Genomic DNA, 15,009 nt, shown 5'->3' on the forward strand with positions numbered 1-15,009 from the left:
CTGCTGTCACCATCTGCAGTGATCATGGAGCCCAAGAAATGCCCCCATTTCTTCCCCTTCTATTTGCCAGGAGGTGATGGGCGCAGTGGCCATGATCTTCGTTTTTTTGATGTTGAGCTTCAGACCATATTTTGCGCTCTCCTCTTTCACCCTCATTAAAAGGTTCTTTAATTCCTCCTCACTTTCTGCCATCAAGGTTGTGTCATCTGCATATCTGAGGTTGTTGATATTTCTTCCAGCAATCTTAATTCCGGCTAGGGATTCATCCAGCCCAGCCTTTCGCATGATTAATTGATGATGAAACTAATTGATGATGAAACTATAGCTTACCTGAGAGCAAACCCCATTAACCTGAGTTGAATTTATTTCTAAGTAGGCATATACACGAGGAGTTTAAAATATGTATTTTGCTTTTCCCCATTAAAACAGCATACTGTATAGAGGAGGGAAACCATAATTCGTTTCAAAAATAAAGAGCTAGTGTGGTGTAGTGGTTAAGAGCGGTGGACTCGTAATCTGGGGAACCGGGTTCGCTTCCCCGCTCCTCCACATGCAGCTGCTGGGTGACCTTGGGCCAGTCACACTTCTCTGAGGTCTTTCAGCCCCACTCACCTCACAGAGTGTTTGTTTGGGGGGAGGAAGGGAAAGGAGACTGTTAGCCGCTTTGAGACTCCTTCGGGTAGTGATAAAGTGGGATATAAAATCCAAACTCTTCTTCCTCGGCATCCCTCCATTGCGCAAACCTCTGCTGTTGTTTAAAACCTGCCTTCTCTTTCGTTCCCATTCCCCCACCCTGACTTCCTGCAAATCCAGGGTTTTGAGGCTGCATTGCACTTGTGTGACAACAGCCTTACGTTTTTATGTATATAGGAAGATACACTCTCTTGCACGTGTAATGTGAGAGTGCTCTTTACCCTGAGACTTGAGGTATGCTTTTAGGACACATGTTATTCCTTTTATGATTGTATGTTTTAAACAGTTTTTCATCATGTGTCTTGATGCTGTAACCCGCCCTGGGACCGTAGGGTGGAGGGTCAGCAATAAATAAGCAAATCAGTGAATGAATGAATGAACCCAATATTCAAAAGAACCTGGTTGTGCCTCTTAATTTGCTCCAATATCGCTCCCTAGTCCTGAATGGGGTAACTGTGCCCCTGAAGGACCAGGTGTGCAGCCTGGGAGTCATTTTGGACTCACAGCTGTCCATGGAGGTGCAGGTCAATTCTGTGTCAAGGGCGGCTGTCTACCAGCTCCACCTGGTTTGCAGGATGAGACCCTCCCTGCCTGTGGACTGTCTCGCCAGAGTGGTGCATGCTCTGGTTATCTCCTGCTTGGACTACCTTTGAAGGTGACTTGGAAACTACAACTAATCCAGAATGCGGCAGCCAGACTGGTGACTGGGAGCGGCCGCTGAGACCATATAACACCGGTCCTGAAAGACCTACACTGGCTCCCAAGCACAATTCAAAGTGTTGGTGCTGACCTTTAAAGCCCTAAACGGCCTCGGTTCTGTATACTTGAAGGAGTGTCTCCACCCCCATCGTTCTGCCTGGACACTGAGGTCCAGCGTCATGGGCCTTCTGGTGGTTCCCTCCCTGTGAGAAGCCAAGTTACAGCAGAGGGCCTTCTCGGTGGTGGCACCCGCCCTGTGGAACGGCCTGCCATCAGATGTCTAAGAGAAAAATAACTACCAAACTTTTAGAAGACATTTGAAGGCAGCCCTGTTTAGGGAAGCTTTTAATGTTTTAATAGGTTATTGTATTTTAGTGTTCTGTTGGAAGCCGCTGGGGTGGCTGGGGAAACCCAGCCAGATGGGCGGGGTATTAAAAATTATTATTATTATTAGCCTTCAATCCCACCGCATTTTCATAAATCCTGCCTACTTGCCCTCCCCAGAGTTCCGCCCTTCCTTTGTTCTCCCCCAGAGTTCTGAGCAGGTTGCCTAGCAAGACCCCGCCCCCAACAACGACAGGCCACGCCCCCTCCCCTTCCCATCCCGACCAGACCAAGACCTCCGGGCGCTGTCCCTGCCCAAGCTCGTAACCCGCAGTCCCCCTCCATGGCCTTAGGGGGCGTCACTTTGGTGCTGACGCTCTGCCTGTGGGGCTGGCTGGCACCCGGGCCAGGCCTGGGCGAGGACACGGAAGACATGACCCAGATGGGTGCGCCGCCACACCTGGTGGCCCTGATCCCCGAGGCTGCCATGGCGACGGTGGCGGCAGGCTACACCAACAGCAACGAGACCCAGATGACCACAGAAGCGCCGCTGGTGTCGGTCTCCATCACGTTCAGCGCGGGGACCTCGCAGGAGAAGGATACCGTCCTCGTCGTGGGCGACAACCGCTATGCCTGGCAGGAGTGGAGCGAGTGGCACTGCAACTGCGCCGCGGGGAGCATGTCCCGGGTGCGAGACATCACCTACTCGCAGCCCGGCGTCCACCTGGACCCGGCTGACTACGACATCCTGCGCTTTGAGAGGGAGGTGTGCAACTACCAGGCCTGCCAGTGCAAGCAGGGCCAGTGCAACTCCTCGACGCTGGCGTGCGACCAGGGGCCAATGCACATCTGCGCACTGCAAGACATCAAGCAAGACAAGGAGCAGAAGAGGAAGGACTTCTGGACCCAGGTCCACGAGGGACTCAGGGACCTCTGGAAGAGCATCAAGGACGCCTTCCCGCCGGAGCAGGTGGGGGACAGATGGGCAGGGGGTGCCGAGGCGCCGCATAATGCGCTCCCCGTTTTGTTTATTCATTCAGAGCATTGGTGCACCCCTGCTCTTTGGCCCAAAGCCCCCCCCCAGAGTGGGTTGCATACAATCTGTTAAAACGAGACGGCCCGCCATGCTGGCATCCAATCTGGAAAACAATAGCAACACGACACACAAGGGAAAAGGAATGGGGAGGGAGGAGGAAAACTCAAATTTCTCAACCAGCTCCTATGAGTTAGGGCTGATGCAGGCGCACTCGCTGGTTGGGAAAGGCTATTGGTAGCTATGCTCTGTGATGAGCCACGGAAGGGGAGAGCTGCTGTAGCGCTCAGGTCTTGCCAGAAGAGGGATGGAGTTGGCCATTGGAGAACAAGGATGCTGGACTAGAAGGGCCCCTTTTGGCCAGACCCAGCAGGCTCTACTGATGTTCTTATGTCAGGTGGTGGGCTTTCTTCTCGTTTAAATAGGCATATAAACGAAGGACTGCCTGGATGCCAAGATCCAGGTTTGGGGCAAAGCAGAGATTTAAAACCATAACACATGCAGCAAATAAAAGCATGGAAATACAGTATGCCCCTCGGAGTTTCTTCCAAAGTTCCAAAGTCTTCCAAAGTTCCAAAGTTCCCCTCTTCCCCTAGCACAGAAAAAAAGAGCACATGTTTAGTAAGTTAAAAATTGGTTTACTTACAAACTCTTTCAAGGTCACGATCATGTGCTTTCCCACACATCAGTCAGAAAACGCAGGCAGAAAAACGTGGCTTAGTTACAGTGGTGGAAGTTCCTAAATTATTGGTACAGGAACTCGAGTGGCTTGTAAGAGCCTGAACTTGGAGCAACAGGCTCAGACCTCTTTACACGCCAAGCTTCTCAGGGAAACTGGAGGAGAACCAAGTCTTGATTATCTAGCTCCTCCCAAAGTGATCTAAGCCTGGCTGGACAGCTTACTCTATGGTCTTAACCCCTTCATGCATTAATTCAACTTAAAGGTAAAGGGACCCCTGACCATTAGGTCCAGTCGTGGCCGACTCTGGGGTTGCGGCGCTCATCTCGCTTAACTGGCCGAGGGAGCCGGCGTACAGCTTCCAGGTCATGTGGCCAGCAGGACTAAGCCGCTTCTGGCGAACCAGAGCAGCACACGGAAACACCATTTACTTTCCTGCTGGAGTGGTACCTATTTATCTACTTGCGCTTTGACGTGCTTTCGAACTGCTAGGTTGGCAGGAGCAGGGACTGAACAACGGGAGCTCACCCCGTCACGGGGATTTGAACCGCCGACCTTCTGATCGGCAAGTTGTAGGCTCTGTGGTTTAACCCACAGCGCCACCCACGTCCCTAATTCAACTTAAGCATGTCGGTTATATGAGGTTGCTTATCCCCACAGGGAGGCCTTCCTCTGTGGAGACCTGTTGTTTCGGGTCGCGAGAGTGGGGCCCTGTACGGCTACTCTCTGCACGTGCTCAGAGGAATGCTTCCCATCAGAATTACACCGCTTGCTTGGGGAGTGGATTCTTTTTAATTTAAAGCAAGGTGTTTCCCCAGACCTCCCACCTGCCTGTCTCCTTCCCTACAACCAACCCAGGGGGTAGCTCTGCCTGCCATCGGCTCTGGGTCCACCTTCTGCCAATATCCCGCCTTTCAGCTCACCAGTAATCACTAGAATTGTGCAAGAACACACCATCTCGGCCTTCCTTTAGGCAGATAAATGTTTTGGGCCGGCACTGAAAAAATTCCCGGCTAAGTTCAGAGCGAAGAGATTCAGCCAAGATCGACCCAGCAGGGCTCTTCCGATGTTCTCATGGAGCCTCCAGGTCTCTAGGCAGTCTATCTTAGTTCCTAGGTTCAGGTGACGTTGGATCACAGTTCTCCTTGGACCTGGCCAATGTGGTCAATGTTGCATAAGATCATGAGAGCCTGTTAGATCAGGCCAAAGGAGGTGTATCTAGTCTAGCATCTTGTTCTCACAGTGGCCAACCAGATGTCTCAATGGGAAACCAATAATAATAATAATAATAATAATAATAATAATAATAATAATAATTTATTTGTACCCCACCCATCTGGCTGGGATTCCCCAGCCACTCTTGGTGGCTTCCAACAAAGATTAAAAATACATTAAAATGTCACACATTAAAAACTTCCCTAAACAGGGCTGCCTTCAGATGTCTTCTAAATTTCTGGTAGTTGTTTATATCTTTGACATCTGGTGGGAGGGTGTTCCACAGAGCGGGCGCCACCACCGAGAAGGCCCTCTGCCTGGTTCCCTGTAACTTGGCTTCTTGCAATGAGGGAACTGCCAGAAGGCCCTCGGCGCTGGACCTCAGTGTCCGGGCAAAACGATGGGGGTGGAGACGCTCCTTCAGGTATACACGACCGAGGCCGTTTAGGGCTTTAAAGGTCAGCACCAACACTTTGAATTGTGCTCGGAAACATACTGGGAGCCAATGTAGGTCTTTCAAGACCGGTGTTATGTGGTCTCGGCAGCCGCTCCCAGTCACCAGTCTAGCTGCCGCATTCTGGATTAGTTGTAGTTTCCGGGTCACCTTCAAAGGTAGCCCCAAGCTCAGAAGCAACTCTCCCCTTCTTGAAGTACACCTGAAGGAGCGTCCCCACCCCCATCGTTCTGCCCGGATGCTGAGGTCCAGCTCCGAGGGCCTTCTGGCAGTTCCCTCACTGCAAGAAGCCAAGTTACAGGGAACCAGGCAGAGGGCCTTCTTGGTGGTGGTGCCCACCCTGTAGAAAGCCCTCCCCATCAGATGTCAAAGAGATAAACAACTACCAGACTTTTAGAAGACATCTGAAGCCAGCCCTCTTTAGGGAAGCTTTTAATGTTTTAATAGGTTATTGTATTTTAGTGTTCTGTTGGAAGTCGCCCAAAGTGGCTGGGGAAACCCAGCCAGATGGGTGGGGTATAAATAATAAATTATTATTTTTACTATCACTATCACTATTACTATTACTATTATTATTATTCCTGCTGTCTCCGGCAGCTGGTGTGCAGAAACATCGCATACCGTGGAGTATGGCCATTGTGGCTTAGAAGTCACCCACGGCCTTCTCCTTCATGAATCTGCTCAGTCGTCTTTTAAAGCCATCCAAATTGCTGCTCATCCCTGCCCCTTGTGGCAGGGAGTTCCACAGTCTAACTATGCTCTGAAGAATGCCTTCCTTTTACCTGTTCTGAATCTTCCAAGGTTTACCTTCCTCGGATGCCCCTGAATTCTAGCATGATGCAAGAGGGAGAAAACCTTTTCCCTCTCCGAACTTTCCATGCCACCTACTGTTTAATAACCTCTTCTGTAGGGACACATCTGACCCACCTCGTCTCTAGTGTCGCTCAAACAGAGTTGTTTGACCAGACCAGCAACATCTTGGGGAGCTGGTAGATTCCCACGAATGTGTGCGGCATGTGTTTCCCCTCTTACATTTTAATTCTCTTTGCTTTCCCATTTTAATTCTCTTTGCTTTCCCATTTTAATTCTCTTTGCTTTCCCATTTTAATTCTCTTTGCTTTCCCATTTTTACACTTCAGGAACCGAAGCCGAGGCGCCAGCAGTGAAGGCCAAGCAGCCATGGCGATCGCTGAACATCGGCCCTGAGCAGGGCCTTCTAGGAAACGTGGCGCTTCGGATCTTGCTCTTCTTCTACCCAAAAGCAAACACCCTTGATTTGCCAGAACTGCTTTCAAATTGGCAACAAAGCGAGCCGGGAAAACAGGCAGGGCGAAGGAGATTGTACCACGGACTGATGCAGCATCCTAAACATTCTGTGTTGGAAAGAAAGGGGTTTTTGAGTATTCTTTTTGGGGTCTCCTCTGCCTTCCTTTGGAGACACCCCCCCCCCCGCTGCTGAAAGCAGCTGAATAAAAAATGCTGATTCCTGAGTAGGTTTTTCTGTTTTCTATTTCTCTCGGGTGTAGAGAGACTGGGGCACAGACAGGTGACTTGTGGACAGGTGATACAATGGCCTTACAACGCCCATCATCCTCATTCCTGACCAATAGGCACACTGAATGCTGAGGCCATGATGGTAGGTAGGAATCCTAAAGTATCTGGGAAGGAGGGCACAGATATCCCTCCAGTACAGGATTGTATCTACAGTGGTACCTTGGGTTAAGAACTTAATTCGTTCTGGAGGTCCGTTCTTAACCTGAAACTGTTCTTAACCTGAAGCACCACTTTAGCTAATGGGGCCTCCTGCTGCTGCCGCGCCGCGAGAGCCCGATTTCTGTTCTCATCCAGAAGCAAAGTTCTTAACCTGAAGCACTATTTCTGGGTTAGTGGAGTCTGTAACCTGAAGCATATGTAACCTGAAGCGTATGTAACCCGAGGTACCACTGTATGTATTTTGAAAAAAAGTTGTTTGTCTCCTTGCTACGTATCCCAAGCTCTCTTAAGATAAGGTAAAGGTAAAGGGACCCCTGACCATTAGGTCCAGTCGTGACAGACTCTGGGGTTGCGGCGCTCATCTCGCTTTATTGGCCGAGGGAGCTGGCATTTGTCCGCAGAGAGTTTTTCCGGGTCATGTGGCCAGCAGGACTCAAGCTGCTTCTGGCGAACCAGAGCAGCACACAGAAATGCCATTTACCTTCCCGCCCGAGTGGTACCTATTTATCTACTTGCACTTTGACGTGCTTTCGAACTGCTAGGTTGGCAGGAGCAGGGACCGAGCAACGGGAGCTCACCCCGTCGCGGGGATTTGAACCGCTGACCTTCTGATCGGCAAGCCCTAGGCTCTGTGGTTTAACCCACAGCGCCACCCGTGTCCCTTCTCTTAAGATATCATAACCAAATTTTGCACGGCCGTTCCCGAGATAAAGGCTTGCACCGTGCTTTTAGAGCAGGTGATTTCCTGCAAAGGATCCTGGGAACTATAGTTCCTTGCTCACTGAACTACCATTCCCATTGTTGACAGGCGACAGCTCCCAGAATTCAATGGCGGGGGGTGTCCCATGCTATAAAGGCACATTGGGTTTGCTTTGCATCTACGCTGCGGATCTTCCTTTAAATGTTTGGATGCAGTCTGAACCTTTCCAAACTGTACGGATTTTTAGGAGATATTCCTGAGTTTCCAGGTCCAGAAGTTGGGGAGATTATCTGTTCTGGACACCCATGGAAGGTGCAGAGTCATAGTCTGGGGTTGCTCCTGGACTCAACATAGTTACAGGAGGCCCCTTTCAGACATGGGTGACTGGCCCGCCGCACTCCATGCCCTGGTCCACTTCAGGCTGGACTGCTGCAATGCACTTTTTGTGGTGCTGCCCTTGAAGACGACACAGGAAATCCAACTGGTTCAAAACATAGCAGCCAGATTCCTGCTTGAGGTTCTGCTCGGCGCTTGCATGACCTGTAAGCAACTTAAACCCCAAATATCTGAAAGGCTACCTCCTTCCCTATGGACCTCCCTGGGTGTTCAGATTGGCAGAGGGGCCCTCTTGGTAGCTCCACCACCCTCAGAAGTTCGGGGGTTCGTGACCCAAGACGGGATCTTCTCTGCAGTGGCCCCTAAGTTGTGAATCTTTCTCCCCTGGCACCTTCATGAAATAGGTTCCAGAAAATGCTGAAGATGCACCTCTTTTTCTGTTCAGGGAATCATAGAAGTGTGGAGTTCAAAGGGACACCCCGGGGTCATCCAGTCCACCCCCCCCTGCAATGCAGGAATCTCAACTAAAGAATAAACACGGACAAATTCACAGATGGAAGAAAACCTGCCAGGTGCAATTGGGTCAAATCCATGCCATATCTTGAAAGCGCGTTTAATGGACCTGGCTTCCACCCAAGAATCCTGGGAATTGTAGTTTAAGGGTGCTGGGAACTGTAGTTCTGCGAGGGGCTGAACTACAGTTCCCAGGATTCCTGGACCGGGGAAAAATGTGCATCGAATGTGTTTTAAATCTATGATGTGCACTGTGGACTTGAAGGTCCTCTAAGAACAGCTGCTGGGCCCATCATCTCTGGAATCCAAACTTCATATAATAATGAAATTATTGCAGGGTGGGACCTCAAGGGAAAGTCTCTTAAGAGGAGGAGTGGGCAGGTATTGCCATTTTCTCCCTCCTCCTGCCATCCAAGACACAGATCCTGACCATCTTTTGACTTTTTAATTTTTCAAGCATACATTACACTCTCCAGAACAGGTCGCAAGTTGGCGGTGGCGGGGGGGCAGGCAGCAGTGCAGAGGGGAGAAAACATTTTAAGAGGCGAAGGAAAATAAAAAAATCTACCCCACTCCTCCTCTACCCCACCAACCCAACCTTCCTGCCGATCGGATACACACCAGATTCTTGCATCCACCCCAGCGAAATTTCTGTGCACAGATTGCGGCTTCTCCCCTCCTTTAAAAAAAATACTCTTTTAGGAAGCTTCCTCGTTATAATTAGACAGCTTGGTCTGCCCCCTCGCCCCCCCCCATAAATTTTCTCGTTTACAAAAAAGAAGAAAAGAGAACATGTTTTCAGCAAACAAGTATACACCCAAATAGTCCAGCTATTCTTTCCCAAAAGCGACGGTTTCGACGCCAGCCCTGCCGGCGCGAAACTTAAGCAGTTTGACACGGAGTCACCCATTGAAATCGCAGAGGGGAGAGGTGGTTGCAGGAGCTTTTGGGTGGGGGGGTGAGATGGGGCCGGCTCTGATGTTAGGCAAAGTGGTGATCAGGGTGGGAGGTCAACAGTAGGTGGCGCCAGAGGACACGGCAGGCAGAGTCAGAGCCGACTTCATTCGCAGCCTGAGAAAATCCCCTGTTTGGTGTGGTCGGGCCGCACCAGAAATACTTGGGGCTGTAGGGGAGCGGGTCCAAAGTTACGGGGAGCAGGAATACGGGCGCATTGTAGCATAGCTGTATTTCTAAACCGGTTTCCTTCAGATGATTGAGATTTGAGATTAATTTGGAGCGAAAGGACAGTTCCGGAGGTTTTCTTCAGCTCGAATGTGTCAGGGGGGAAAGTCGGCTGAGTAAGGAGTACAAACTTCGCCTCTGTGCAGTAGGGTTAGGTTTCCATCCTACATCCACGCAAGCAGGAAGCAGGATCCGAGTTCGAATCACGGAAAGGTTGCTCCAGGAGGGTGTGAAAGAGAGCCAATGAGGGGTGTGGCCTGGGGAGAGGGGGCATGGCCTGCAGATGGCTCTGAGGGCCAGGCAGAGGGGTTTGGGGGCCACTTTTGGCCTCAAGGATCGAGGCTCCTCACCCATAAGTTCTAAATGTCAATTCCCAGCTATCTGATAGCCTCTGGGTGACATCAGTCCTACTCCGAGGAGACCCAGGGAAAGCAAGGGAGCATTTCAATAGGTATACTCTGAGCTTGACTTAGCTGAATCTCGCCCTCCTGCATTTGTTAACTTTTTTTTTAAACAAAGGTGGTAAAATGGCAGCAAAACATTCTTTTGCCAGCACACATAGAAATGAAGGCAGACTCTGATATATTTCAAACCTGTCGTGTAATGAGCAAATGGATGGAAGTCTTCCTCATCTTAATGTGAAAAAGCAAAGAGGGTTTTTTGGGGGGGGGCATCAACAGACAAACAAAGCTGGCATTGCTTAAGTAAGCTAAGCGTACTATTTTTCCTTTAACAAACAGAAAGATGTGGGCTTTTTATTTTATTTTATCTGCAGTGGAACCCTAAAGCGATTCCAGAGTTCAGCCTCGCTGGCTTCATATTTCCTGCAATGCCCCTGCTCATAATAATGAGAGAGAAGGAATGGGGGTGGGAACGATCCGCCATCCGGTGCCAGAGCCTCATGAGGCCTAGAAATTTGAAATCTGAAGTGCTCCCCCAACACCAGCCCCTAGCGCCCTTCCCACACACCCCACCTCAGAGTTCCTCCTCCTCTTGGGAAACCCCATTCAGTCAGAAGGAGTAATTCTGGAGCGAGGAACTGGCCGGAGGGCTGAATTTCCTTCCGGGGGCAGCGTGCCATCTGTGGGCAGTGGTGCCAGGGAGAAAAACGGGCATAGCAAGAGATATAATTTTCGCTTTTCTGCAGTGGGCTGGACCCTGCACATTTTCACGCAGTCCTCTCTCTGTGTGTCCCCGTCAGAGTTTAGGGACAAATCCCAGCCAGGGAACATCATTCAGGATGCGAAGGAGGGACGGAGATGGGGCGTGGCCTGTGGAGAGGGGCGTGGCCTGTGGAGAGTTCCGAGGGCCAAACAGAGCAGCCCGGGGGGGCGGATTTGGCCTGAGGTTCTCCACCCCTCGGGAGGAGAGTCAGGATTAGTCCTTAGCGATCAGATGGGGGGATGTTTCTGCGGAGAATTTCACAGGGTCAGAGAGAGGAACTTCCAGAAATTGGGGAGGGGGATGCACCCACCTGAAATTGCTGGACTACAACTCCCATAATTCCCTCATTGGGTGTGCCGGGGCTGCTGGGAGTTGTAGTCTGAGCACCTCTAGAGCCCAACATTCATGATTCGACGGGAAGAACTGAGGATCAAGGCTCCTGCAGTCCAAGCAAGATCTCAGTGAAATGTCCCTATCCCAACAGAATGACGAACTTTGCCCAGCTTTTAACAGGAATATTGCATTTTTTATACATATAAAAGGAAGTTCCAAAATTGCCTTGATGTGATCCAGAGATTTTCTCCCTTCACGGTGCTTTGCCTGGCCAAAGAGGCGACAAGACTCTGCCATCATCCGGACCGGATCCTCTCCATCTTCCGTGTTCGTTCTCTCGCTTTGCCTGATCAAACATCGTCTCTCCCATTTTGCTGTCCTTCGGTAGAGGAAGTCCAATGTGCAGAGGCCGCCCTGAGTGTGGGATGCTTTGCCGCAGGAAACCCAAAAGCGGCCACACTTCATCTTCAGTGACTGGCACAGAGAAGAGGTCTTCAGCAGCAGGAGCAAAATGCTGGCCAATTTTGGAAGGTGGCAACTGGCTAGTGCCTGTGACGTCACTAACCACACTCTCGCAGGCCTTCCAGTCATTTCAGCAAGGCTTTCACAGGGGAGATTCCAGCAGGGTTAGCACTCTGCCTCCTGCTCTTTTTAAAAAATCGTGCCTCATGGAAAGGTCGATCCTTCTCCCCCTCCCCAGAAAAAGCCCCAAAATCCAGTGATTACACTTCCATGTAAAAACAAAACAAAACCACAACCCAGTTACGGGAAGTTCCTCTCCAGATTTTTTGAGGGGGATAAAACAGAATGCACTTTTAAAAAATGAAGCAAAATGGCACACACATTATACATTTAAAGCACATGTACCCCGAGAATCCGGAGAACTGTAGTTTACTCCTACAGCACTACAATTCCCAGCACCCATAGCAAACTACAGTTCCCAGGGTGATTGGCCTGCAGGTGTGTGTGTGGAAGAGGCTTTGGGTGTGCTTTAAATGGATGGCATGTTCGCAGACAAAGATGCTTGATGGAGCCCCAGGCGTCAATCTCCCTCAAACGCCCGCCCCGATTCCTTGCAAAGTTCTGAAAAAGCAAAATGCGGCAGCCACGAAACGAAGGACGGCATGAGAGACTGACTGAGGGTCCAGAGATGCTTCTGCATTTTTTTTGGGGGGGGGGGAGAGAAGAGAGAGAGGAAGCGGCAGCTAAGGGAGTGTTGGATTCAGGAAATCTTTCTATGCAAATCTGGGAGGCGAAAATTAGCGGCGGAATAAGCTGCTGCGTTTTTGTTGCTGACGCTCTTTAGAAAAAGAAAATCCGATCCGATTTGGAATCAGTTTGCATAAGTTACGAAGGGTGTTTGGTGTCTTCTGAGCTTCGCCGACCTGCCTCGACAGGATCCGAGCAGGCCGCTCGCGCGAGGGTTGTTTACATACTTATTTCTTTCTTTGGGTTTTCTCGATTCGTTAATTTGCCCGGGACCTGCGAGAAGAAAAAAGATTGGAAAGAAGAATTACATTCCCTCTCCACCTCCTTCCAGATCCTCCACCTGAATTGGCAGGGGAAGTGAAACTTAGAAAACAGCGTCTAAGCCATATATTTTAACTCAAGACTTCCCTGGCAAGCTGCTCTCCAGGCAGTGAGGACTGTGGGATGTGATACATAAGTAGCAGACAAGTACAACATTCCTTGTTTTCCTAGAGTGGACATGCAAGGGGATGTTTGTTCTAGCCGGTCGAAAACTTCCTGTTTCCTCCTGGGCTGGAGCATCCTTCCTTTTGCATGTGACTAGGGGTGGGTGTGACTTTACCTGTGCAGGTAACAAAAGCACAAGGCACGCAGCCCCCCTCCCTTCTTCTCCATCTTCCTTTCGTCGCGTGAACTGCAGCGACTGCCAGTTTGCAGTCACTGGGATTAACCCCCCTATATTGGGTAGATCCATATCTACGTATTTGTAACTAAGTCTGCCTTCAGGGATCCAACTGTGAACTGATGATGTGAGTAAACTTTTATATATACAGTGGACGCTCAGGTTGTGAACGTGATCCGTGCGGGAAGCACGTTCGCAACGCGCTGCGCCGCGTCTGCGCACGTGCGGGTTGCGATTTGGCGCTTCTGTGCATGTGCAAAATGCGATTTAGCGCTTCTGCACATGTACAAGTGCCGAAACCTGGAAGTACTTCTGGGTTTGGCGCGGTGCACAACCCGAAATCGCACAACCTGAAGCTGTAACTGGTATGACTGTACTTTAAACAAGATTGTGGCATGTTTATTCTTTTAAGAGGGATATATGGGAACTTACTAGGATCCTGTGGGTTAAACCACAGAGCCTAGGGCTTGCTGATCAGAAAGTCAGCGGTTCAAATCCCCGCAACGGGTTGAGCTCCTGTTGCTCTGTCCCTGCTCCTGCCCACCTAGCAGTTCGAAAGCACGTCAGAGTGCAAGTAGATAAATAGGTACCGCTCCGTCGGGAAGGTAAACGGCATTTCCGTGTGCTGCTCTGGTTCGCCAGAAGTCATGCTGGCCACATGATCCGGAAGCTGTACCCCGGCTCCCTCGGCCAGTTAAGCGAGATGAGCGCCGCAACCCCAGAGTCAGTCACAACTGGACCTAACAGTCAGGGGTCCCTTTACCAGGAACCTAATAGTAAGAGGCTTAAACAAGCCTGCAACCAGCTATCTGCTCTGCGTTTAAAAGGGGAATGTAAAACTCTACTAAGTTATAGCACAGGCATCCCCAACCTTTGGCCCTCCAGATGTTTTGGCCTACAACTCCCATGATCCCTAGCTAACAGGACCAGTGGTCAGGGATGAGGGGAACTGTAGTCCAAAACATCTGGAGGGCCAAAGGTTGGGGATGCCTGTTACAGAACTTGCTAGCGCAAGTTAGGAAGGATATTAATAAACAATATATCCTCTCCTGCCTCCCTGAACATTCCCACAGGGACTACAGCTCAAACCTTGGGCAGGGAGCCAGGATTCCTGCCCCTATGGCAGAACAAGCAGCTAGTCCTTAATGATCGGATGGGGAACTTTTTTTTTTAAAAAAAAAGGGAAGGGATTTTCGTATCTAGCAAGGCACTTACACAGAAGAGAAAGCGGGGGAAATACCACAGAGCTACAAAACGTGGGAGCTGCTCCACTGTCGATCTCGGCCGCATTTGGATCTCATTTCATGCATTGCGCCCGTCTGAGGGAAGAGAGAGAAAGAGATCGAGGTTAGGACTAAGCATTAGGAAGAAGTTTTGGAAGGCAAAAGCTGTTTGGAGGTGGAATGGCAGAGCTTAGAAGGTAGCGGGCCCTCCTTTTCCAAGTAGGCCCATCTGTCAGGATTTCTGCATTGCACGGGGTTGGACTATCAGTGTTTCCCAACCTTGTGCCTCCAGCTGTTTTTGAACTACAACTCCCATCATCCCTGACTAGCAAGACCAGTGGCAAGGGATGATGGGAATTGTAGTCCAAAAACAGCTGGAGGCACAAGGTTGGGAAACACTGGACTAGATGATCCTTGGATTACCTTCCAAGTCCCCCATTCTACGATGACGGTGTCAGAAGTGGTCCTGTTACAGCACCTTCGATTCCCACAGCTGTCAACTTACAGATTTGAAAATAAGGGACCAGCAGCCTCGAAAATAAGGGATCAGCAGCCAAAATAAGGGATTTTCAGAGCACAGGTATGTTCGACTTCTGAGCCCCTCCGAGCCAAAGGCACAAAGCCCAGCCAGCAGCCAAACAAAGCCTCAAGCGGTGGTTCTCACAGCGCAGCAACCCGGCAAAGGGGATGCAGCAAGGGAAACCACCGTCCCCTCTCCGCTGGGAAGCGCTGAGCAAAGGCAAGTCCCCAGGCAACGCAGCCGATTTGATTGGCACAAGGCATGCAAGCTCCACCCCCCAGTCGTTCCTAGACTCCTTATTGGGTGAGCAACGCAGCCAAGCAACACAGTTGGAGCCTCCCTCCTCATGGCCAGCAGG

General features: G+C 50.4%; 2 protein-coding genes across 2 annotated transcripts in view; one reads left to right on the top strand and one right to left on the bottom strand.

Moving 5' to 3' along the window:
* The first annotated feature begins 1,970 nt into the window (after window positions 1–1,970).
* LOC309330023 (uncharacterized protein) lies at window positions 1,971–6,587 on the top strand. Its single transcript, XM_081841417.1, has 2 exons — window positions 1,971–2,686; window positions 6,237–6,587. The coding sequence occupies exons 1-2, from the start codon at window positions 2,060–2,062 to the stop codon at window positions 6,261–6,263; spliced, it is 654 nt and encodes a 217-aa protein (XP_081697543.1). The 5' UTR covers window positions 1,971–2,059; the 3' UTR covers window positions 6,264–6,587.
* Window positions 6,588–10,288: 3,701 nt separating this feature from the next.
* Window positions 10,289–15,009, bottom strand: part of CDC42SE1 (CDC42 small effector 1) — a 49,394-nt gene continuing 44,673 nt past the window's right edge. Inside the window, exons 4-5 of the mRNA XM_081841514.1 lie at window positions 14,124–14,227; window positions 10,289–12,520 (exon numbers count right to left, since the gene is read on the bottom strand). Of these exons, the coding sequence (XP_081697640.1) occupies window positions 14,156–14,227 (72 nt within the window). The 3' untranslated portion in view covers window positions 10,289–12,520; window positions 14,124–14,155. The remainder of the gene's footprint in view (window positions 12,521–14,123; window positions 14,228–15,009) is intronic.

This window comes from Podarcis erhardii (genome assembly GCF_964252035.2).
Source record: "Podarcis erhardii genome assembly, chromosome: 15".
NCBI classification, from domain to species: Eukaryota; Metazoa; Chordata; class Lepidosauria; order Squamata; family Lacertidae; genus Podarcis; species Podarcis erhardii.

Excerpts from the sequence above, each read along its gene's own strand:
- LOC309330023 (XM_081841417.1), top strand. The coding sequence starts at position 2,060 with ATGGCCTTAGGGGGCGTCACTTTGGTGCTGACGCTCTGCCTGTGGGGC. Across the intron at positions 2,687-6,236 it reads ACGCCTTCCCGCCGGAGCAG|GAACCGAAGCCGAGGCGCCA; the intron begins GTGGGGGACAGA and ends TTTACACTTCAG.